Here is a 25218-nt window from a genome sequence, read left to right on the forward strand (position 1 = left end):
GAGATTCTGGAAAAATTTAGCTGTTTTGTTATTGTCCATATTTTAAGGGAGTTTTCTTTACGATGGGAAATGTTTTATTCTTTTTCTTTAAGTTCCCCAGGAAGAATGATAAATGTTTTTTTATAAAAAATTTGTTAATACTTTTAGCTATTTTATATCCATAAATGTAAGTTTATTAATAAAACACCATATTTCTGCCTTTTTATAAGGATATGAATTGTACATACAATCAATTTCAGACTCAACCAACAAAAAGCCTCTCAGAACAATATTTATATGTTGATTTTTTTCGCCTACTCATATCATAATTTTTTTACTCCTGGTTCTGTATGTTCATGTTCTGTTCTTTTGTAAACTTCATCTGTTTGTATGTTGTATACTCATTGTGTTTCAATAAAGTTCGATTTAAAAAAAGGTACGTTCTAAACGAAGCTTCAGACGTCACTGATCACGTGACTCTGGCCAAACGAATCAAGCCTCGACACGGTGCTTCTGAAGCAGCGCGTTGATCTTTCTGACACACGCACCGGAGCGTCAGCTTCAAGCGGACCATCACTACGTCTCACATCTAAAGGTGTCAAGGTAACTTTGAACTGAGTTCAGTCAATCTGGAGTTTTTCCAAGTTTTCTGTTGCTCTCTGTGAGAGAAGAGCGTTAAAGGCGGGGCTCTCCAGAGTCCAGCAAAACAGGAAACCACAGCTGGGTGTGTGTAAGTGTGCAAACCAATAGAATGCATCGTGGTGGGGGGGGCATCACGGGCATTGGCAAGAAAAAAATAAAATAATCGGTCGTACCCATGCTTCCCCGACGTCATGCCAGCGCATATTGGGAAATTCGTAGGCACTGATCGGTTTTCTATCAGCCATTTGCTGGGAGTAAGGGCGCCCTCCGTTTGCGAGGTGCGCCTGCTGCTGGCGGCACAGGGAGGAGAGGGCGGGGCGGCGGGGAGTCTCTGGCTGGCTGGAGCGGCATCTAATAACCAACTCGCAAAACAAAATAAAAACAACAAACAGATATTATGATACAGACTTATAATCTGCACCGATGTTTTTTCTAAATTCTATAAAGTGAGCGCGAGAGCCCTCGGTGCGCCTGCGCGCTGCTGAAGTCAAAGTAAACTTTATTGTCATCTCCGCTACAGACAGTCCAGCATATAGAGAGACGAGACGACGAGGCTGCAGTTACAGCGGTGCAAGTAAACAAACAATAAATATAAGAAGAGTAAGAAAATAAATCTACACTTTAGGACTCGGGGTAAAGGATCAATAACAATTTAAATTTATAATTTACAGTTTGATGATTTAAAGTCTCACACAACCCGTCAAAAGGGGCGGGGCCGGCTGCTTCCAAGTAGAGCACATTTCATTTATAATGATGTAAATCCAAGCCCATCATGGATTCACGATCTGAATAATGGGTTGTGTGACATCCCAGAAATCAACCTTAGACAAAGTGAATCTGTGAACTAAGGTGTAGGTCTGTTAGGTTAATTGTGCTGATCCTCGGGTTGGGGGATTTGTGTTTGTACTGGAGCGCAAAATTCAAACCAATGGAAGATGGACAACAAAAGTTCAAAGCCATCAGGTGCTCAGTTTATGTATTTATTTTTGGCCTACATCAGTAAGAAATGCCAAATTATATACACAAAGTTACAGGAATCACCACTCCTGTTATTCATGATGATTTCAGTAACATCACATAATAACATGTAACGTTATTATGTGATGTGCGTACTGTTAATGCTGATACTGTGGTGAAATTCTCTGCTTCTTTTGTGTATTCTGCATCTATTACGTCAGATTGTCTTACCCCTCATATGGTTGAGAATTTTGCCAATACCCTGTTAACTACATGTTCCTCCATCCTCGACACTGTGGCACCTATTAAAATGAAGCGCCCCAGAACTTACTCACAATGTTGGTTAAGTGACTCTGTTCGCGCTCTACGACGTGCGTGTCGGCGGGATGAGAGAAGGTGGAGGAAAGATAAACTCCAGGCATCTTACGACATCCTACGTACTAGTCGCTTGAAGTTTCAAACTGCTGCCAAAATGGCTAAAGCAGCTTTTCTTTCAAAAATTATCTCTACCAATGGTAACAATCCTCGAATTTTATTTAAAATTTTTAACTCTGTGGTCAACCCCTGCCCCACTATGCCGCTGCCGTGCTCCACGGTTCTTTGCGAACAATTTTTAAATTATTTTTTAGATAAAGTCTCATCTCTTAAATCTGCTCTTCCTTTAATGACAGGCCCTGCGTTTACCCCTGACTGTTCCTCTTCCTTCTATCAGTTTGAACCCGTTTCACTCCCTACTCTTAAGCGTCTGGTTGAACAACTGAACAATACTAATCTCGTATATGATGTTCTTCCATCTCGTATAGTTAAGGACTGTTTTAGTGCAATTGGACCTAGTATATTGTCCCTTTTGAACTCTTCTTTGCTCTCTGGTTGCGTACCATCAGCCTTTAAACATGCTATAATTCAGCCTCTTCTTAAAAAAAGGAACCTCGATTATAATGATTATGCGAACTATAGGCCGATTTCCAAGCTTCCGTTCTTGGCCAAAATTCTTGAGAAGATAGTGTTGCTTCAACTCCAGGCCTACCTGGATGAGAATAGCATTAATGATAAATTCCAATCGGCCTTCAAACCACATCATAGCACTGAGTCAGCGCTGCTCCAAGTTCTCAATGACCTTCTACTAAAAGCTGACAATGGACGCTCCTCGGTCCTAGTGCTATTGGATTTATCGTCGGCTTTCGATATGGTTGATCATAAAATCCTATTGGCGAGACTTGAGCACACTGTAGGCATCAAGGGTGTTGCCTTGGATTGGTTTAAATCATACTTGTCCAATCGGCTCTCCTCGGTTCACTTGGCCACTTCCTCTTCCTCCGCTGTACCTGTCTGTTGTGGTGTCCCTCAGGGATCTGTGTTAGGCCCTACTCTGTTCTCATTGTACATGCTTCCATTAAGCGCTATCTTTGAGAAATATCACATCGCTTTTCATTATTATGCTGATGACATTCAGATCTACTTTGAGTTAAATGATGACCTAGCTTTGTCCTTGAATAGTTTTCGAGGGTGCATGTGTGAGGTCAGGCAATGGCTCCTGGCAAATACTCTTATCCTTTATGATAAGAAAACTGAAATTGTGGTCTTTGGCAGTGATGTCCTTCGTGCCAAACTTCGTGATGCTTTTGGTTTTCTCACTAGCTCCTTTTCCGACACTGTTAGGAATTTGGGCGTGTTACTTGACAGCTCATTTAAACTTGATAGACAAGTGTCTGCTGTTGTTAGATCCAGTTTATACCAACTCCGCCTTATTTCTAAGGCCAGGCAGTATATCTCGCATAAAGACCTGGAAAAACTCATCCATGTCTTTGTAACTTCGAGGCTGGATTACTGCAATTCACTCTATTTTGGACTCCACTCTCCCTCCTCCATAGATTACAGACAGTCCAAAATGCTGCTGCACGCATTCTAACCAAAACTAAGAAGTTTGCCCACATTACTCCCGTCCTAGCTGATTTGCACTGGTTGCCTGTGAAATACCGTATCCAATTTAAAATTCTGCTGTTTACTTTTAAAATCACTAATAACACAGCACCGAGCTATCTTAAGGAACTCTTAAGCTTATATGTTCCTGCTAGGGCTTTAAGATCATCCTCACAGTTACTGTTGGTGCAGCCTAGATCTCGGCTGAAGTCTAGAGGTGATCGAGCGTTTGCCCTGGCCGCACCAGAGTTGTGGAACAACCTTCCCATTGGCATTCGGGCGTCTGACTCTATTCAATCTTTTAAATCACGGCTTAAAACGTATTTGTTTAATCTTGCGTTTTCTACCGGTTAAATGCTGGCCTTGTCTGCAGTGATTTATTTTACTAATTTTCCTATCTTGCTTTTTATTTGCGCTGTGTATGTCTTATCCCCATTGTGTGTTGATGGCACAGTTATATTGTGCTATAGCTATGTGCTATAGTTATATTTTTTCTATTGGTGGCTTTTTCCTGTGAACATAATTCTACACTTTTATTTTTATGACTCTGATTATACTTGTGTTAATTTGTTCTATGTTAAGCACTTTGGCATGCCGTTGGTTTTTAAATGTGCTCTATAAATAAAGATTGTTGTTGTTGTTGTCCTGTAAGCACAGTCTGCCTGTGTCTTTTCTCTGCAAATGAACATTTTCAGCCAATATAGGTAATACATCAACATGGCTGCCGTGGCTAAGTTAGGAATATTTATAATGTCATTTCCAAAACTTGCATATGATCTGCAATTTGTAGCAGATCTACTGACTGTCACAGAGTAGCTGGAGCAGTCTCAAATGGAGGTCAGTCCACTGCTGCCACCTGTGGCCAAGTGCCATAGCTACTGCTGGATGAACTCGTGACACATCTGCACCTGTTTCTATGAACACATTGAGTCTGAGTGGCTGCACTTACACTGGTGCATTCAAACATATTGAAAGATGCCAGCAATGTGGATTGTCAAGACTCAAACCAATCCACATTGCTGGCGTTGCATCTTTCAATGCCAGCAATGGCAGGTATCAGTGCTCAAACCTTTTGTGTTTGTTTCCAACAAGTTGCCCACCTCGGGAAACAAAAATGTGTTCTTTTACTTGTCAGATGAACATATGAGACACTTTGACTCTTCAGTGCAGTGTGGAGCCTAACAAAGATCTGTTTTGTGTCCCAGCTGATCAGCAGGAGGAGGAGAGTCTGACGGAGCAGCAGAGGAACATTTTCAGCTACTTGGACTCAGCTCAGCCACTACAGAGGAAACAATGAGCTCAACACAGAAGGTGACAGACAGAGCAGGACCATATGACCAAAGATATTTATCACCATATACAGGGAGTGCATAATTATTAGGCAACTTAACAAAAAACAAATATATACCCATTTCAATGATTTATTTTTACCAGTGAAACCAATATAACATCTCCACATTCACAAATATACATTTCTGACATTCAAAAACAAAAACAAATCAGCGACCAATATAGCCACCTTTCTTTGCAAGGACACTCAAAAGCCTGCCATCCATGGATTCTGTCAGTGTTTTGATCTGTTCACCATCAACATTGCGTGCAGCAGCAACCACAGCCTCCCAGACACTGTTCAGAGAGGTGCACTGTTTTCCCTCCTTGTAAATCTCACATTTGATGATGGACCACAGGTTCTCAATGGGGTTCAGATCAGGTGAACAAGGAGGCCATGTCATTAGTTTTTCTTCTTTTATACCCTTTCTTGCCAGCCACGCTGTGGAGTACTTGGACGCGTGTGATGGAGCATTGTCCTGCATGAAAATCATGTTTTTCTTGAAGGATGCAGACTTCTTCCTGTACCACTGCTTGAAGAAGGTGTCTTCCAGAAACTGGCAGTAGGACTGGGAGTTGAGCTTGACTCCATCCTCAACCCGAAAAGGCCCCACAAGCTCATCTTTGATGATACCAGCCCAAACCAGTACTCCACCTCCACCTTGCTGGCGTCTGAGTGGGACTGGAGCTCTCTGCCCTTTACCAATCCAGCCACGGGCCCATCCATCTGGCCCATCAAGACTCACTCTCATTTCATCAGTCCATAAAACCTTAGAAAAACCAGTCTTGAGATATTTCTTGGCCCAGTCTTGACGTTTCAGCTTGTTAGAATTAGAATTAGAATTCAACTTTATATTCACTGCACATGCACAGGTAGAGGGCAACGAAATGCAGTTTGCATCCATCCAGAAGTGCTTTAGTGATATAGATATATTACAATATATATTAGCAATAGTATAGATATGTAAGTATATTACAGAAATGGCTCTATTATGGTATGTTATAATGTACACGGTATGAAGTATGTTGTGAATATTCTATAACTAAGTATGTACAGGCTATGAACAGGATATAAATATGAAAAACTATACAGAAATGGGAACTATGCAAGTTGTAAACAGTTGTAGGATTAAAGATTATCGAATGTACAGAATGATTATTTACACAGTGCTATACAGTAGTGCAGTTAAGATAAGTGAGGGTGTGGATAATTTCTACAGAGGCTATATAAAGTGCCAGTGGTTGTGAGTGGTGGTTCACTCCATGTTATTATTGTGTGTTTGAGGGTCCAGGGCCCTATTTCAGGAAGCCGGTTTAGTGCAAACTCTGAGTAAGTATACCCTGAGTTAACGAAAACTCTGGGTTTTCAGTTTCACAAAGCGAGTTCAGATGAAGCCTGAGTGAGTTACTATGACGACACTCTCCGTGAAGCTAACCTGCTCCCTAGCAGGTTTACTTCAACTAACCCTGACTTTCTCCGCCTCTTTGTCGGAAACCTGACTGTAGGAAGTGTCAGACATGGCGTGCTCCTTCCTTGAAGAGCCAGTAGATGTTGAAGCCCAAATTCTCCGCAGAGCTCTCCGCCGGGAGAGAATGATTAGAGCGCGTTTGGACATTTTATCATTTCCTGATGATTTTCTGTGTGAACGTTACCGTTGTTCAGCACAATCTATAATTTATTTGAATAACATCCTCAGGCCATATATTGCTCATGTGACACATTGCGGACATTCTCTCAGTTCTGTACATATTATTTGTATTGCACTTCGGTTTTTTGCAAACGGGAGCTTTCTGTATAATATTGGTGACGCTGAGCACGTTTCCAAGGCTACCGTCTGTCGGGCAGTCAGGAATGTTACAGTTGCACTGAAACGTCTCCTGTACTCGTTTGTGGTGTTCCCCGGTCACAGACCCACAAGATTCATCAAAGAGGGATGCCACAAAATTGCAGGTATCAGGATGAACAAAACTTAATTCATGATGTGGTGATACTTGAACTACTACTTAAATTTTACATTTATTTTCACGGTTCCCAGGCGTGATTGGCTGTACAGATGGCACTCACATTCCAATCATTGCTCCTTCAGTAAATGAAGGAGACTATGTGAACAGGAAGTCTTTCCAGAGCATTAATGTGCAGGTACATAGTTCCCTGTAGCATTTCAAACTAACAAATTATTTCATTATAGTAATGGATGCTAATTTGTGTTCTCTGCACTGTGAAGATCATATGTGATGCTGCCAACATTATCACAAATGTGGAAGCCAAGTGGCCAGGTTCTGTGAGTGGTGGTGGTGGAGGACCCCCACCTGTTTTTCGGGCCTCCGCTTTTTTTCTGTTGGCCATAACGGGTCACATTTGAGCATACAGAGTAAGCAAATATTTACTTGTAATGTGCTCAGATAATTTCAATAAGTGCTTACAGAAAGAAAATTAATGTAGCCTCTAACTGCAATCGATTTACATCGGACAAACAGACCAAGCACTATGGCTCATAATACAATTACACCTTACCTGTTTGGACTATATTTTTATATTTGATTTTTACTTGCTGCCAGGAACGTTTGGGGCCTGTTGGGTTGCACCTGCGCTCACATCACATCACAAAATAAAATGTATAAAATAAAAAATGAAATATAATAAAATAACGTGTTAAATGGGTGGAAATCCCTAGATCAATGTTTAAATTAACACTCACGCATTGACTCTGTCGGCTATGTTTTGCCATGCATGCTCCCTTTCTTTTGCAGCTGAGGCTGTGTTACTTTTTTTCTGCAAAATTTGCATGTTATCGGCATATGCTGCCATCAGAATTTCGGCCTCAAGCGCTGTAAAATACATTGACCGCACCTTCTTTCCCTCCGTCTCCATGGTGACTCGCTTAATCTGTGCTCCACTAATCAGGGCTTTATGTATCCTCGTGCGCGTGCTTAACTTGGGGTTAAAGCAACTCCGCGTTGACTGAACTACTTGTTATCAGCTTTTCTGAAACCGAATATTCCGAGTTGGACATTTCGGGGTTACTCAACCCTGAGTATCATTTTTCACTCTGTGTTTTCTAAACCGGCTTCCTGAAATAGGCAAGGCAAGGCAAGGCAAATGTATTTGTATAGCACAATTCAACAACAAGGTGATTGTAATAGGGTACAGTTGTCCATTGTGGGTGTGTGTATGTTGAGTCCATAAGTTAACGTGGGTCAGATGTCAGGAGGCAGAGTTCAGGAGTCTGACAGCTGTGGGGAAGAAGCTGTTCCGGTACCTGGTGGTCTTAGTCCGGAGGCTCCTGTAGCGCCTCCCAGAGGGCAGGAGGGTGAAGAGTCCATGTGATGGGTGACTGGGGTCTTTGATGATTTTCCCAGCCCTTTTCAGACGCTTCCTGTAGCTGTCTTTTATGGCAGGAAGTGGTGCTCCGGCGATGCGCTGGGCAGTTTTCACGACCCTCTGCAACGCCTTCCGGTCCGAGGCAGAGCAGTTCCCGTACCAGACTGTTATACAGTTGGTCAGGATGCTCTCGATGGTGCAACGATAGAAGTTCACCAGGATGTCTGAGGACAGGTGGTTCTTCCTCAGAGTCCTCAAGAAGAAGAGGCGCTGGTGAGCCTTCTTGACCAGCTTGGAGCAGTTGGTCGACCAGGTGAGATCCTCGGAGATGTGGACTCCCAGGAACTTGAAGCTGCTCACACGCTCCACAGCCATCCCCTTAATGTGGATGGGTGGATGTGGGTCAGCATTCCTCCTGTAGTCCACGATGAGCTCCTTGGTCTTCTCGGTGTTAAGCAGCAGGTTGTTTGTGTCGCACCACTCAGCCAGACGATCCACCTCCTCCCTGTAGGCGGCCTCATCGTTGTCACTGATGAGGCCAATCACCGTGGTGTCATCTGCAAACTTAATGATGGTGTTGGAACCATCAGCAGGTCTGCAGTCGTGGGTGAAGAGGGAGTAGAGGAAAGGGCTCATCACACAGCCTTGTGGTACACCGGTGTTCATTGTGATGGTAGATGAGCAGCGGTTATCCAGCCGGACATGTTGGGGGCGGTTGGTCAGGAAGTCCAGTAACCATTTGCAGATGAGGGAACTGATGCCCAGGTCTGTCAGTTTCCTGATGAGTTGTGAGGGGTGGATTGTATTGAATGCTGAACTGAAGTCTATAAACAGCATTCTGGCGTAGGTGTTGTTGTTGTCCAGGTGTGAGAGGACAGAGTGCAGTGCGATGGAGAAAGCATCCTCTGTGCTCCTGTTCTGGCGGTATGCGAATTGGTGGGGGTCCAGGGTGGGGGGGAGACAGGATTTGAAGTGTGCTAGGACCAGCTGCTCTAAGCACTTAGTGATGATGGGGGTGAGTGCTACTGGGCGGTAGTCATTGAGGCAAGATGGGTTGGAGTTTTTGGGTATCGGGACAATGGAGGTGGATTTGAAGCAGGCCGGTACCACAGCGTGGGCCAAGGACAGGTTGAATATGTCTGTGAGCACTCCTGCAAGCTCCCCAGAACACGCTCCAGGGCTCTAGAGTGCGACCAATTTTTCAGTGGTGCGACTAAAAAAAAAAATTTGGTTGCACCTGTGCGACCAACTGTTCGGGTAGCAAAAAAAAAAAAAAAAATCTGCAACCTTCCCTGTGGTCAACAACAGACACACATTTTGCCCCTATCGTGGACTAAACCAATCAGAGATAGTCAGGGGCGGGACCTCTCTGATTGGCCGTGGTCCAGTTGAAAGTGCAGGTGGAAGTGGGAGGTGAGTAGCTTGAATAAAGCGATATCGATTCATTAAATCCTGAATCGACTTTTAAATATAACTGTGTTTTGCCAGAAACGCCAGATTCTCAGATTAAAGCTCACAAAACCAGTTCAACAACAACCAAACAGCAAATGAGAGCAGGTACACGGACTCCACACAAAGACGTAAACACAGCACAGACCCGACGCATCAGAATTAACTTTGTCTTTCTCGGCTTTCTCACCCGACGGCCCGTAGACGGACACGCTGTCGGAGCTTAGCGATCCTGATGCGTCCGGTCCACGCTGTGTTTACGTCTTTTTGCGCTGATTCTGAGCTGCAGGTTTTGTCTCTCCAACCAAAATTCACCGAGCTGAATTTTGCTGTTTTGCTTCCACGACTATTAAAATCGCACTTCATGCACAGCTAGCTCTCTCTATCTCTCTCTGTACTTCAAGAACAGTTTCCCGTCTCCAATCTCTGTTTTCTGTATTATTCATTCGCTTATTACCCACCAGTCTACCGTTGTTTACAGCGCTGTGGTTGCTGTCTTTTTCTTTTCTTTTTTTCACTTAAATGACCTCGAACAAGAAAGCCTGTTTTTTCTGTTGTTCAATACTGAAGAAATTTAAACTTTATATGCAGAACATTGTAGAATATTTTTAAGGTTATCTGCTATAAAAAGCCAGACCAGGAAAATCTCCTTCATGTTTTTCTGTGTTTTATTCTCAGTTACTTTCACACAAAGGCATCTGCTGTGATGCTCACAATTCTGATGAAGTCAGTACTGATAAATTATCAGAATTATAATATCATAAATTATCAGAATATGCCCACTCTCCCCGGCCGGGGAGAGTGGGCAGCCTCCGGTGTTCTGGAGATCTCTGGGATGAGTCGGAGATCGGCGATAAAACTGTTGGAGTTGTGAGTCCAGATGTCCAGAAGCTCCTGTCTGCTGTAGGTCAGCAATGCACAGCAATTCTGGACGAATAATCCGGTTAAAAGTAGATAAAAAACCGCTAAATAGCAGATTCTGGAGAGACACTGAGCCTCGCGTTGTTCACGCGCCGTCATCTTGTGTGTCTTGTTCAGTGGTGGTCGTCTTTCAGCCTTTCTTACCTTGGCTCTGAGTATTGCACACCTTGTGCTTTTGGGCACTCCAGTGATGTTGCAGCTCTGAAATATGGCCAAACTGGTGGCAAGTGGCATCTTGGCAGCTGCACGCTTGACTTTTCTCAGTTCATGGGCAGTTATTTTGCGCCTTGGTTTTTCCACACGCTTCTTGCGACCCTGTTGACTATTCTGAATGAAACGCTTGATTGTTCGATGATCACGCTTCAGAAGCTTTGCAATTTTGAGACTGCTGCATCCCTCTGCAAGATATCTCACTATTTTTGACTTTTCTGAGCCTGTCAAGTCCTTCTTTTGACCCGTTGCCTAATAATTCTGCACACCTGATATAGGGTGTTGATGTCATTAGACCACACCCCTTCTCATTACAGAGATGCACATCACCTAATATGCTTAATTGGTAGTAGGCTTTCGAGCCTATACAGCTTGGAGTAAGACAACATGCATGAAGAGGATGATGTGGACAAAATACTAATTTGCCTAATAATTCTGCACTCCCTGTATACATTTGAACATTTGCCATAACGATGTAGCTGACGATAGAATTGACACCAGACAAAATACTTTACAGCTGCACAACTTTATTAAAAACCCATCAATGTATTTTCACTGAAACAAGCAGCTGTTGTTTATGTGCATTAAAGTTATATAAAAATGTAACAGTGCAAATGCAAATTCCTCGCTGACAGTTTAACCAAAAGGCGTTTCCAGTGGAAACTGGCCGACACATCCTGAGCATAACCATGTATAATATCCACTAAACTTCAGAAGAGGTTATACAGTCGTGGCCAAAAGGTTTGAGAATTGCATAAATATTGGAACCTGGAGAAGTTGCTGCTTAAGTTTTTATAATAGCATTTTGCTTGCACTCCAGAATATTATGAGGAGTGATCAGATGAACTGCATCGTCCTTCTTTGCCATGAAAACGAACTTAATCCCCAAAAAGCCTTACCACTGCATTTCATTGCTGTCATCAAAGGACCTGCTGAGACCATTTCAGTGATCGTCTTCTTAACTCAGGTGAGAATGTTGGCGAGCACGAGGCTGGAGATCATCATGGCTGTATCCCGATTCAGGTTCTGCAGCTTTAAAGTCCTCAAGGGCCGCGTACTCAAAGACCGCTAAGGCCGAAGTGCGAGGCTCGTAGGCTCGTGAAATGGGACGTCTAGCCTCCGTCGCGCTGCCCAGGTTGCCTAGCAACCATGATACTAACAGCTGGAAACGTTTCATACAGCTTTGTTTGACAGAAATGAAGGAGAACATATTTAGTTCATTTGTTTCTACATGAGCTCTGTGTGATTTGATGAGTATCTGAGGCTGAGACCACTGGACTGTGAAACATGATTGTTGGGCTTCATTTCTGTGCTGAACAGTCGTTTAAGATTAGCTGTAAATAACAATTAGCTGATGTTGTTCATGAGACTAAAGTCATCTCACTGTGGTAATGTAAATATAATATGGCCAATATTATAGTTATCATATTAATCACTTCACTCACAGACAAGTATCTGTGACAGTGTGTATACAGATGTATCATATATAAGAGACAAATATTGTTCCTTCAGTATGTTGGTACTAAATGTGGCTCAGTGCTTACATATATGTGTAAAAATCAAATGTACGAGCTGTGATAACTGTGTCTGATAGAATGAAGAGTAGACTGATATATGAAATATTCCTTTATTGGGTGAGAAAATCAGACCATGTCATAACTGCTTTAAGTCACAAAGAATAGATATCAGAGCCTTAAACAGGCTGACTTCTGCTAAATGGGTCAAACTGGGCAGAAAGTCTACAAACACATAACATCCTTATAGAATATGATGTAACACTATAGATCAACTTAGCTCAGAATATATAAAGCATATAAACAGTTACAGCAATATGATGCAACAAACACAGCAGCTACTGATCCAAAATACTCAAAGCTTCATAGAACTGAAACCAACATTTATTTTTAGCTCCATTCTGCTGCTGATACAGACTTTAGGTTTCTGAACATTAAACTTGTTGCTGCCTTTCATAGTGTGTAACTTGAAGGCCCTGAGTACTTTCTCCCACACTGAAAACACTGGGATGATCACATTATTTGAACATTACCTAATAAGACTGATTCAGCACAGACAGTTGTGTTAAACTTTCCTAGCAGTCCTTCACAAACAGGGAACAGTCTGTCTATTCTCTCCATCTGTCAGCTGCTGCTGGCTCTTCCTCCTCCTCTTCCTCACACACTGCTGAGTTTGTCCTGGTGGATCATCAGGGCTGCAAAGCCTCACAGATGATGTGCAGCAGTGGGTCCCTCAGTCTGTCCTCACTCTGGACACTTGCAGTCGTCACACATGGAAATCAAATGTGTGATAAGCTGCAGGATTCAAACACAAGTGTAACTTATAAACACATGTTCATACTTTTATTCCACAATCAGAGAGAAAGAAACAGAGAGAGAGTGCAGGACAGACAGACAGGTGACAGTCTCAGGTGTACACACTGCTACACAACAGCACCAGAGAAGCAGGATTTAGTGTTTGTGTTATTACGAGTGTAAACAAGAAGAGTTCCAGATGGTGCAGTGGACACATGTGTGACTGCTGTGATTAAAGCATCTTTCTTTCAGCTTAACGAGTGAACCGTCAGCTCGTTCAAACACACGTTAAAGTGCGTTTGGCTCGACACCACCGAACAGAGGCAGCAATATAACACAGCTAACATTAACAGTGCAGTGAATCCTGCTTGTGCCGTGATGTTCAGGACTGCAAACCGAGCAGCATCACTGACTTTCAGCTTGTTGTGTTTGTGGATATATGACTGACTTTAATTATCCACAAAATCATCACATTCTCTGTCAGATTAAGGTCGACTATTGAACGGCGTATATTTTAAAGGCTTTAAAACCAAGTTAACGCTGAAAGTACAAACATCACTAATGTCACATAACTCTGCCGACAAGGCATAGCTATGGCTATGAAATGCTCTTTGTGTATCACTTCTTCATTATGAAAGATGTCATTAATGCACTAGTAATGTCTCATCTGGAGTATTGTTCAATCATTTGGTCAGCAGCTAATAAGACAGATCTTAACAGACTTCAGTTAGTCCAGAATAAGGCGTCCAGATTAGTGTGAAGATGTTCATACTATACTAATATTGATCAAATGCATAATAACCTTTCTTGGCTTCCTGTACAGGCTAAAATATTCTATGGCTTACTTGTAGTTCTAAAGAAAGCAATTCTGTTAAACACACCACATTTATTCTGCTCAGCTGCAGTATCCAGATGAAATACATCATCATATTACACAGTTTTCAACAAGCTGCAATTTAGTAAATGCTCGAGTTAAAAGTAACGTTTTGTAAAACTGTTACATTTAGAGCAACTTTTAAGTGGAATAAGTTGCCTTAAAAAATTAGAGAATTATTCAAAACTTCAATGAACACTTAAAAGCCGATTTACAGAGCTTTTAGTTGTTGTAAATATTGTAAGACATGATTTGTTTTTGAAATTTGTGTAATGTGCCTCAATGTTATTGATATTATTATTATTATTATTATTGATTGCTTATATTTGAACAATTGTGAAACCTCACTGTGGATGTAAGAGTGAAATTATGTGGATATCTTGAATCCACTTCATTGTGTAATATTTTATGTGAGTATTTGACGGAAGACGAGCAAAATCTGTTGTGGAAGCTAACGGGGTTCCTTTAGAATAAACAAACATAGGATTTATTATCACTGAATAATTCTGTATAAATCTATACAAATTATAGAAATATGTAATAGGAAACAACAAAATGATCTAAATTATAAAATTGTGTGTGTGTGTGTGTGTGTGTGTGTGTGTGTGTGTGTGTGTGTGTGTGTGCGTGCATGATTTTAGTGTTTGAACAGTCATGAATTATCTTTAACAGCAGGTTGGATGTAATGTGTTAGAACTACCAGCAGGTGGGGATAAGAGACCTTTAAGGTGTTTGGTGCCACGCTCCACCTTCAGGTTTAAAACTAGTGTTAATGGAGTTTGAAGGTTGAGTTTGTTCCACGACTGCATTTCACTCACTGCCTCTGTTTGTATCTCTGTCACTGCAGGACCAACATGGAGCCAGAAGTCAGCGCTCTCAGGAGGCCGACAAACCTCACAGAAGAAAGGGAGAGAAAAAACACACCTGTGACGAGTGTGGGAAGGGTTTTACTGTGAGGGCTTCACTAAAACAGCATCAGGTCATCCACACTGGAGAGAGACCGTTCAGCTGTGACTTTTGTGGAAAGTCTTTTTCCTGGATGCATTCCCTAAAACAACACCAACTCATCCACAGTGGAGTTAAAGCGTACAGCTGTGATCAGTGTGGCAGAGCTTTTACTCGCAGTAGCAACTTACAGAGTCATCTAGTTACCCACTCTGGAATTAAGGCATACAGCTGTGACATCTGTGGAAAAACTTTCAGCCAGAGAGGGAACCGAAATACACACCTACGCATTCACACCAGACATGATGTGTACTGCTGTGAACAGTGTGGCAAAGAGTTTATAACTCACACAGACTTACAACGACACATGTTTACCCACACTGAGGAGAGACCTTATCAATGTGACCTGTGTGAGAAGACTTTTAAAACTCCACATCACCTGAGACAACACCAACAGATCCACACCAGAAAGAGACTCTACAAGTGCAGCTACTGTGAGGTATGTATTTATATTGTTATCTTGTCATTTTAGCCTGACTGTTTGGAACAACTCTGCTCATTAAACTGTGTTAGCATGTTAGCAATTCTACTGCATGGAAAAGCAGCTCTGAGTGATTGTGAGAGGATTTTTATGAAATCAAGTATAATCAAGTGTGCCTTATAATCGAGTGTTCATATATTTTCACATAACCAAGTTTATTGTTAAAGAGAACATAATGCATTCCTTACTTTAGTGTCTGAGATGTTTGACAAGTATGTATTCTTTAACCCAGTGTGTGTGATGTCAGATAAGTGTGATATACTTCTATGTTTTTATTCTTAGTTTGTGTGCAGAGGTCAGATAAGCTTAGGTAATGTCTGGCCTTTTCCCTTTCGGTTAAAAGAGGAAGTACTATGTAACCCATTTTGCCTTATAAATAAAGCAACCAGCCTGCGCTGAGTGTGTGTGATTTTGCTGAGAGGCACACACCCATGCGCATGTCTTAATACTCTCTGAGTCGGTCTGCAGTGTCTTATTTCTCTTACTTGTGAACAAATGTCTTAACCCCTGACATTTAATTGGTCCTCCGAGCCGGAGAACTGGCTGTTATGTTTAACGTCTAGTTGTCCACAGACGGTTTTCATCGGATCCTGACGTCGTGTTGCCTGCGCTGGAAAAAACCTGTGCACAGTAAAGGAGAAAAACCGGGACCATTCGATCTCCGGTCAGCGTCTTATACAGGCCCCACGGCGCCAGGACCAGATGAACCGAATTCAAAACGCAGCGCCACAGTAAGGTGAATATGAAACACTGCATTCCATCAAGCGCTAAAATACGTTGATATTGAGATTTTCCTTTAAAATAGTGTGTAAACCTGGTTAGCGCCGACAGATCTTAGTCCAAGAGGGACTTAAAGACGACAGGCAAGAGCGAGATTCTAGAAATCGCTATTAAAAGTTCCGGTTGCTCTGGGTAGCAGCTGAACGGAACGAGTTCCGGTCGCTCTGGGAGTGGCTTCAACGGAACAGGTAGAAGGTTGCACAACGAAAATACGGAAAATCTCAGTAAAAATTATAAAAGCGCGCTCTAATTGTGTTAACTAAGAGGAGTAAGTTGTCATTTACGACCCAATAAGCGGTCGAACTACTCCTCAAAGCTGTTTTCCTGTGTACGCTCACGAACTGGTTGGAGTGGGAATCTAAGGTTGTGCGTCATCACGTAAAATCAATAACCGCTCTCTCAACTAGTGGGTGAGTAGAAACCTGCCCCCTCCTTTGTGCCAGAGAAGGTGTCACAGTTCTGACGTAATTAGTTCAAAATGGGTAATTCTAAAGCTAAAGTAAAATTAACAGCAGATGAAGAGTGGTTAAAAAAAAAAAAAAAAACTGTTCAAATGCAGGAATAATCAGTGCAAAAAGGTGGAGAAATCCACATAAAATATATTGTCCAGCTTGGCAAGGCAAATGCACCCCTGATTCAATAAATGCTTTAAAAGCCGCTTTGCAAAAAGAGCTATATGAGGAAAAAAGTAAAAAGCAGGACAAAGAAGGGACAAAAGAGAGATTAAATGCTGTAATTGTGGAAAAAAACGGGCACTTTGCTCGAGACTGCAGGAGTGTAATTCAGGAACAGGAAAGTGATGAATGACTAGCACGAGAGGAAGGAAGTGAAACAGATGAAGCAGAGGTTTACAATGTAGAACAACTACTGTTAGGTTCAGAAGACAAGCCAACAGTTGTAATATATGTGAAAGGTGTGCCGTTAAAAAATGTTTTGGGACACAGGAGCTTGTAAAACTGTTTTAACTGTAGAAGTCCCAAATGTAACATTCTCAAAAAACACTATAATTGTGAAATCAGCCTCAGGACATGTGACAAAACAGCATCTAACCGATCCCCTTTTATGTCACATAGAGATAGTGGCCGTGGCTGCAAAAATCAGTGCATTTATGACCCATCATGCCCAGATTGTATGAAATAAATAAAAGGAAATCATTCATATGAAGACCTTTTCTATTAAAAAAAGAGAGATGCATAAGGTAGATTAAGGCTGTGTCATTGTTCAGCCAAGGAAAGTGTGTGAAAAGATAAATGTTTCCATCCTGGAGGGTGGGTGAGACTGCAGCTCACTCACAGTCCCTGATGGATACAAAATAAAATATAATAATCTGAAGGTTGGATCTGAGATGAGGCAAACAGAAGACCAGTCTAAAACTAGGCACAAACCTGTTCAGAGAAAAAGCAAATTTTGTACAGATTGGATGAACTATAAATTATCTGTTTGCTGAGTAAGATGATCCTAACTATTAAGTTGGCTCAGTAGTAGTATAGTGATATACACTAATAACATATTGTAATATACTATTGTTATTATATAGACAGAAAAAGATGATAATAATTAATAAAAATATAATATTAATAATAACAAGAAGTATCCTAGCCAGTATGATGTGAGATGGACAATTGTTATGAAGTAGTCTGCATCAAGCTTAAAGGTTTGCTCAAACTCAGTATAATGAAATATGAGATGAAGAAAATAAAAGCAATATCTAAACCAATTAGGTGCATAGAGGCACTTAACCTGCTTGAAAACCTGTCATTTATCCTAGATAAATATTACTGAGATACAGAGCACATCTATAATAACAACTAATAAGCCAAACCCTGTAGATAATAACTAAACCTGCAGGATTATGAAGCTGAATTAAATGTGTGGACACCGCTAAGTTGATGAGCATGTTACACATTTTCTTTTATTTTTTATTTATTGGTTTTTTTAGAGCAGAGGCTGCATGCTATTAAAAGCGAACACATGCAGCTGTCTGTGAGCTCAGTTTCCCCTCACACTTCTGCTTTGTTTCTGGCAACATTTTTCTTTGTCTTTTTGTATCCTGACTCATGTATGTTTTTGTTTTTTTGATTATTTTGTTGGTTTGGAAACAAATTTGTGCCAATACTTGTGGATTACAGTGACACATAGTGATTAGGCATATGATTTACAAATGCATATGATTTACAAATACCCAGTTTTAGAACTGTGAGCTATGAACAATGCAAAGTTTAGGAAAAAATATATATATACACAAAACAAAAAACTTCAAAGTTTGAAATATGTAAGATGTGTGAATTCTTTGGAAAACTAGAAGGTATCTAAAAATGCCTCAAGTGAAAATGAGATTCTCTAATGACACTCTGATAGTTAGGTCAGCATCAGGGCCAGAAGGCCTGTGAAACCACAATAACCTTTGAGTGCAGAAGCAAAGGAAGGAATTAGGCCAGTAATAGCAGACATGCAGAAAGCAGGTATTCTCGTGAAAACTAATAAAGCCACGTGTAATACACCAATTTTTCCAGTAAAAAAGGCCAATACTGGAAAATATCGCCTAGTTCATGATCTAAGAGCAATAAACGAGGTAACAGAGCAAATACCTCCAGTGGTTGCTAATCCACATACCATCTTGAACCAAGTAACACCAAAGGATTTCAAAATAGCCCAACACTGTATGCAGAAGTTCTAAAGAAATCAATGTCATTTTGCTCTCTTCCTGCTCCAGGAAAATTTCTGCTGTATGTAGATGACATATTGATTACAGGCCATACACAAGATGATTGTAGAGAAAACACAATGACGGTTCTGCAACATTTGGCAGAACAAGGCCACAAAGTATCACAACACAAGTTACCATTGTGGAGTGATAAAGTCATCTACTTAGGACATCAACTAACAGGCCGAGGCCGCACCTTACTAGAGAGCAGAAAGACAGCAGTCCAAAATGCACCAAAACCAAATAACTAAGCAACAAATGATGAGTTATTTAGGTCTGTGCAATTTCTGTAGGTGCTGGATCCCAGAGTATGCACTGCTGGCCCAGCCACTACAGAACCTAATTTATGGAAAAGACCTAGCATTAAAAGACAAAATACAGTGGACCCTAGAAGCAGAAAAAGCCTTCACTGATTTAAAAATAGCATTGCAAACATGTACCGTCTTAGCATTACCAGACTATGAAAAACCTTTTATTCTCCATGTCGATGGAGTAGCAGGGTACATGAAGGCAGTTTTGACTCAAGCTTTCAGAGACAACTCTCTTATGTAGGTATTCTGCTCTCACACTCACACATTACTATAGAGAAGTGTAATCAGCTAAACCCCAGCACCCTGCTTCCTGCAGAAACAACGATGGCAGAATGGATGACAAAACTGTTTGAGAATAAAGAAGTGATACTATCTCCAGTCTCTTGCAGGTTGAACCCCGGTGATTGGATTCTGATTAAAGTCCTCCAGCGAAAAAACTGGAGTGCTCCGAGGTGGGAGGGGCCCTTCCAGGTGTTGCTTACTACACCGACAGCTTGTAAGATAGCCGAACGACCTTCGTGGATCCATCAAAGCCACGTGAAGAAAGTGTTTGCACCACAATAAGACGCCGGTTCCCCTAGCTTCCAGGTGATCTGCCGGTGGAGGAAGGGCTGATTGGGTATATCCCGCCACTCCACTTCGCTGGCAGTCTACTCACCAGAAGTTTAGGTGTACCAGGTCATCCTGAAGAACAGACACATAGTAAAAGAGTGACCTATCCCACCAAAGAGAAGAACCAATAACAACACCAGGGACGCCTGAATAAAAACTCAACAAGATGACTGAGGAAAACAACCTGATGAATCCAGAAGAAGCACCAGCCCCAGCACCAGCACCAGCCCCAGCCCCAAAGCTGTTGTGCTTAGGTACTTGTAAGTTACAACTCTGGACCAACGGCCAGAAGGTAATGCACGCTTTGTTTCCCTGGATCGGAGTAGGAAAGCACGCACTACAAATAGAGACTTTAGACTATCGTTTTGGACTGTTTTTGAATGCTTCCACCCGCATTGACAAAGCACAGAATGAAGAAATTGATGCAATCCGCATCACTGTCATGCAACATCGAGTAGCTTTGGACATTATTCTTGCAGAGAAAGGAGGTCTCTGCGTGTTGTTCAACATCACCTGTTGCACCTACATACCTGACAACATACACTCATTAAACATGACAAATGCTTTGAATGTTCTGAAACAATTGAGAGACGCTCAGCAGCAGGACTACGTAGCCGTTAAGCAAGGCTGGTGGGACTGGTTGCTGAGTGGCTCCTGGAAATCCTTACTGATTAAAGGCCTGTTGGCCCTTTTCAATGAGATGTTACTATTTTGCCTTTTCACTGCTTGTATTATCCCATGTCTGAGAAGCATAATGTCAAACATGTTCAAGCGTATGTTAGGAAACTATGTCTTGGTTCAGAGGAATATGGAGGATCCCTATCGCCAATATGATATGCTGAATATGGAGGAAAGAGTGGAAAATCCCTATTCTAGTCTTTACAGAACTGTTGTTTAAATACTTCACTGAATGACATGCAAGTTGAAAATGTGACTAACAAGTGACTATGCATTGATTAAAACCTGTGAAATATATTAACAACAGGAGGGAAATGTGAGAGGATTTTTATGAAATCAAGTATAATCAAGTGTGCCTTATAATCGAGTGTTCATATATTTTCACATAACCAAGTTTATTGTTAAAGAGAACATAATGCATTCCTTACTTTAGTGTCTGAGATGTTTGACAAGTATGTATTCTTTAACCCAGTGTGTGTGATGTCAGATAAGTGTGATATACTTCTATGTTTTTATTCTTAGTTTGTGTGCAGAGGTCAGATAAGCTTAGGTAATGTCTGGCCTTTTCCCTTTCGGTTAAAAGAGGAAGTACTATGTAACCCATTTTGCCTTATAAATAAAGCAACCAGCCTGCGCTGAGTGTGTGTGATTTTGCTGAGAGGCACACACCCATGCGCATGTCTTAATACTCTCTGAGTCGGTCTGCAGTGTCTTATTTCTCTTACTTGTGAACAAATGTCTTAACCCCTGACAGTGATTATTCAGATTTTCCTTTCAGTTATGATTTTAGTATTACTGTAGTATTATGGTGGTAGTATTGTAGTTATTGCAGCCCAGTAAACTGAGTGTGTTAACTGAAACAGTCAAATGTAGTTGGACGTCTGCAGAGATGCTCTTTATTTCAGGCGACGTTCAGGATACAAATGTTGAAGGACTGACTTACACTGTCTTTGTGTCTTTTTTTAGAAGCAGAGCGACACAGATGGATCCAGTTCTCAACCCTGTCATCACTGTGGTGGTGGGAAAGACTTTCATTGTGACCTCTGTGGAAAAACTTTCAGTCGGCAAAAGACCCTAAAAGTACATCAACGTAGACACACTGGAGACAAACTGAAATACTGCAAAGAATGTGGGAGAAGCTTCACCACACCAAGTGAGTTAAAATGACATGAACTGATTCACAGTGGGGTTCAAAAGCACCTCTGTGATCAGTGTGGGTCATCCTTCACCACTGCATGGAAGCTTAAAACACACAAAGGAGTCCACACAGGAGAGAAACCACACAAGTGCAGACACTGTGAGAGAAGCTTCTCACAGTCAGGTAGTCGTAACATTCATGAACGTGCACACATGGAAGGAAACTACAGCTGTGACCAGTGTGACAAGAGCTTCAGGAATCTCAGTTCATACTCTGAACACAAACGATCCCACGTTACTAATAAACTGTTTCACTGTTACCAATGTGCCCAAACATTCACCTCATTGTCTGCTCTGTGCAAACATCAGCGCGATCACTCAGGGCTGAAATCACTCCCATCACTGGATCACAGTGAATCTGAAGACACAGAAAGATCCTCTGGTTTCTGTGTCAGACTCAAAAAGCTTGAGATCAGGCTCCACAGAGTTCAGATAGAATCATTTAAACTTGTGTTGAACTGAACTGGTTGCTGGGCTGAACTTCTACATAATACAGATCTACATGGGATCTTCTTTTCTGTTGTTTTACTGAGTCAGTTTTGTCCTTTTTTCTCTGTCCTGGTTTTGCTCGTCTGTAAATGATTGAAACTCAGTCAAATAGTTCATTGTTCTCCAGCAAAACGTTTTGGAAACTCATGTTTAACCTTTAAAACTCTGACATGTTTTAGCACACAAGGCTTCATCGGGGAGTTCACTCATGATTGGACCATGAGAACAAAGGTTTTTAGTTCTTTCAAAGAGAGTCTTGGAGATGTTTGATGTTTCTGTTTTTCTGAAACCACCTGAAAGAAAAACTATTTTTCTTGCTTCATGTAGTGTGGAAGTTTTTAATGTTTCTTCATCTGTGATGTTCTTGAATGTGTTCACGTGAAGATGGTATAAATAAACTGTTGTCAGAGATTTACAGTTATCAAACAGGTGAATAAACAACACTGAGACACTTGGAGACGGTTAACGTGCTGCACGGGTGAGGGCTCAGAGAGGACTCACACCGAGCTGCAGTAGTCGTTTATTATTTATAGCAGGGTGAAACAAGCATAGCAGTTTCCTCTAATTTTGCATATGTGTGTGTGTGTGTCTAAGTTCGTATAAATGTCATAGGGTGAACTTCCTCTTTCTATAAACAGAGCGAGTAGTACATTTTGTTCTTTTCCTATTAAGAGTAAAATATGAACATATACTTTAATGCAACATAAAACTCATTAAAGCGTTTCTTCTTTAACATCCCCTCCTGATGTTAATATTTTTCACTTAATCATACTTTATTATCAGCCAACAATCACTTGCTTATAACATTTTCAATTGTAGCATCATTCAGTATGTGTGTGTGTGTTTCTATACTAAATCTTCTTCATCCGGTTCATCTTCTAGTGGCAGTCCAACATAGGTAATTACTGTGGCCTGTACCATTTTGTCAATCATGGATCTTATGCATGGTAGGATACATGTAGAAAACAAGCACAATAATAGAAGCAGAACTCCTATCAGTACGAGTCCTTTTATCACGAGGGTCTTCCAGCTGCCACTCAGCAGCCAGGTCAGCCAGTCCTCATTGTTCGTGACATAGTCTTGTTGCTGCGCATTACTCAGTTGTCGCAACTTGTCTAGGGCGGTGGTCATGGTCAAGGAGTGCACGTTGTCCGGGATATAGGTGCAACAAGTGGTGTTGAATAAGACACAGAGGCCTCCTCTCTCAGCGAGAATCATGTCCAGGGCGACCCTGTGTTGCATGACCACTATTCTGATTGCGTCGATTTCCTCATTCTGAGCCTTATTTATCTTTGTTGAGCTGTTCAGGAAAAGTCCAAATCGGTAGTCAAGAGTCTCAATTCTTAACGTGTTTTTTCCAGTTCCGACCCATGGGAACAGTGAGTGCAGGACCTTCTGTCTGGTGGTCCACAACTTGAACTCCGCTGGTACATCACTGCCCCAGATTGGGTCATGGGGTTGCACGTCATCAGTGTTCCTCTTGCGTCGTGGTTGGTTCTGATGGAATACTCTGAAGGTGTGGTCTGACACTAAAATTGGGGCGCAGAGTCCGGTACAAGAAAAGCTCACAACTAAGACAAAACTGCTCCTGTAAGGAAAGCTCACTGTTATGCATGCAAGGTGATCAGCTCTAGGTGAGAAGACATTTAAATCTCACACTTGTTCTGCTGCATTTTTGAAGCTCAATTCCAGGAACAGATCGCAGGGTTCATTTTTATATACACTGCAACTGCCATGAGGACAGGGCCATTTTTGTTGTTGTTGTTTGTTTTTCCTTTTGCTCTGTGCAGCATTTTGGCAGCATTTTTAAATTTCTCTTTGTATTTTTTCTTTCTTTTACTAGTGAAGAGATGTAGCGTGAACAGTTATACAGTCTAAATATCCCATATGGGTCGTGTGAAATGGTGTTTTCAGTTTCATTCAGTTGAAGTAAAGAACGTTGAATATTTCTAAGTGTGCTGTTTTGAACCAAGATGTCACAGTATGATCAGTGCTGTAATTTTTGACAGTCACTGTATCAATGTTATTTTTGCATCTCTTGAATAAAGGTTTTGACCTGCAAGTGCTAATTTCTTTAGTTATTGGGGTAAAATGGGTAATGTTAATAGGAAGGTGTTTGCCAATTCAGTAACCTAATTTAATGTTAATGGAAACTAACATTATCTCAAATTGTTTAGTTATAATTGTTGTTTAACTGAATCTTGATTTTTGATCTTGATTTGTTCTTTCCCAACATTTTTCAAAAGAAACAGTCTAATTTCTTTGCTGTGATTGATTCCAGAGAACACGGAAGAACTGACATTATTTAACTGTTGATTTATGTAGATTCAGTGGAGGAGTAATGTCAGTTTAATTCTTTACCTACTGTCAATGCAGTGAAATTAGACATTTTGTTTTGAAAGGTTACTGGTGGATGCCAGCAACCATCTTGGAAGAGAACAATATAATCTGTTATAAGGCCTCCATTTGAAAATTGTGTATTTGATACTAGAATATAATAGCAAAATGTAATTTGAAGATAACATGTAGTATTTAAGTGACCAAGTAGTATTGGGTAAAAGTTATTGAATGGTGTTGGGATAAAGTGAGAAAATTGTGAAGGATTAAAATATTCCAAGAGCTCAAATTACTTCATCAAAACATGTTTAAGTCACATTTTATCAACACAAATTGCACAGGCTTATTGAACATGAATAAATTGTGTTAATTTAACTCAATTGTTTAAGTTGCTGCCAAAGCAAAACATCTGTGTGCAACAAATGTCCACCATTGAATTAAGTAAATCCAACAACATATTTTTTTCAGTGTAGTTTGGACTTTATGATTTCTGTAACTGGAAAATATTATTTTGTTTAAAGACAGAAGTGACCGCATAGTTGCAACATCAAAGGGAAATATTAATTAATTAGCATCAAGTATATTTGTTGCTTAAGCGTTTGCACTATAACTTAAGTAGGATTATAACTTTTAAGGAAGGAAAGATTTCAGATATTTAGTTCACTGTTTCAGTTATTTTATATGAAATTAAAACATTTACGTTGGTCAAATA

General features: G+C 41.0%; 1 protein-coding gene across 8 annotated transcripts; it reads left to right on the forward strand.

Annotated features, from left to right (window-relative positions):
• The first annotated feature begins 379 nt into the window (after window positions 1-379).
• On the forward strand, window positions 380-25218 carry LOC308398565 (uncharacterized protein). 8 transcript variants are annotated; one of them, XR_013971968.1, is made up of 6 exons: window positions 380-582; window positions 4704-4809; window positions 11550-11696; window positions 14760-15356; window positions 15972-16134; window positions 19583-21179. XR_013971968.1 is itself a non-coding variant. In XM_080885274.1 (6 exons), the coding sequence occupies exons 2-6, from the start codon at window positions 4792-4794 to the stop codon at window positions 21559-21561; spliced, it is 1047 nt and encodes a 348-aa protein (XP_080741400.1). In that variant the 5' UTR covers window positions 380-582; window positions 4704-4791; the 3' UTR covers window positions 21562-25218. The 8 variants fall into 8 exon arrangements, 6 of the variants coding, with proteins under 6 accessions (XP_080741400.1, XP_080741403.1, XP_080741399.1 ...); XM_080885274.1 differs by lacking the exon at window positions 19583-21179 and adding an exon at window positions 21450-25218 and having other exon boundaries at window positions 15962-16134; XM_080885277.1 differs by having other exon boundaries at window positions 15962-16134; window positions 19573-21179.

This window comes from Rhamphochromis sp. 'chilingali' (assembly GCF_963969265.1).
Source record: "Rhamphochromis sp. 'chilingali' genome assembly, chromosome: 1".
Classification (NCBI taxonomy): Eukaryota; Metazoa; Chordata; class Actinopteri; order Cichliformes; family Cichlidae; genus Rhamphochromis; species Rhamphochromis sp. 'chilingali'.

What these genes read in the sequence shown, in the direction of transcription:
- LOC308398565 (XM_080885273.1), top strand. An exon ending in TGATCGTCTTCTTAACTCAG is followed by an intron (nt 11,697 to 14,759) that starts GTGAGAATGTTG and finishes CTGTCACTGCAG; the next exon opens with GACCAACATGGAGCCAGAAG. An exon ending in AAACGCAGCGCCACAGTAAG is followed by an intron (nt 16,135 to 19,582) that starts GTGAATATGAAA and finishes AGTCTCTTGCAG; the next exon opens with GTTGAACCCCGGTGATTGGA.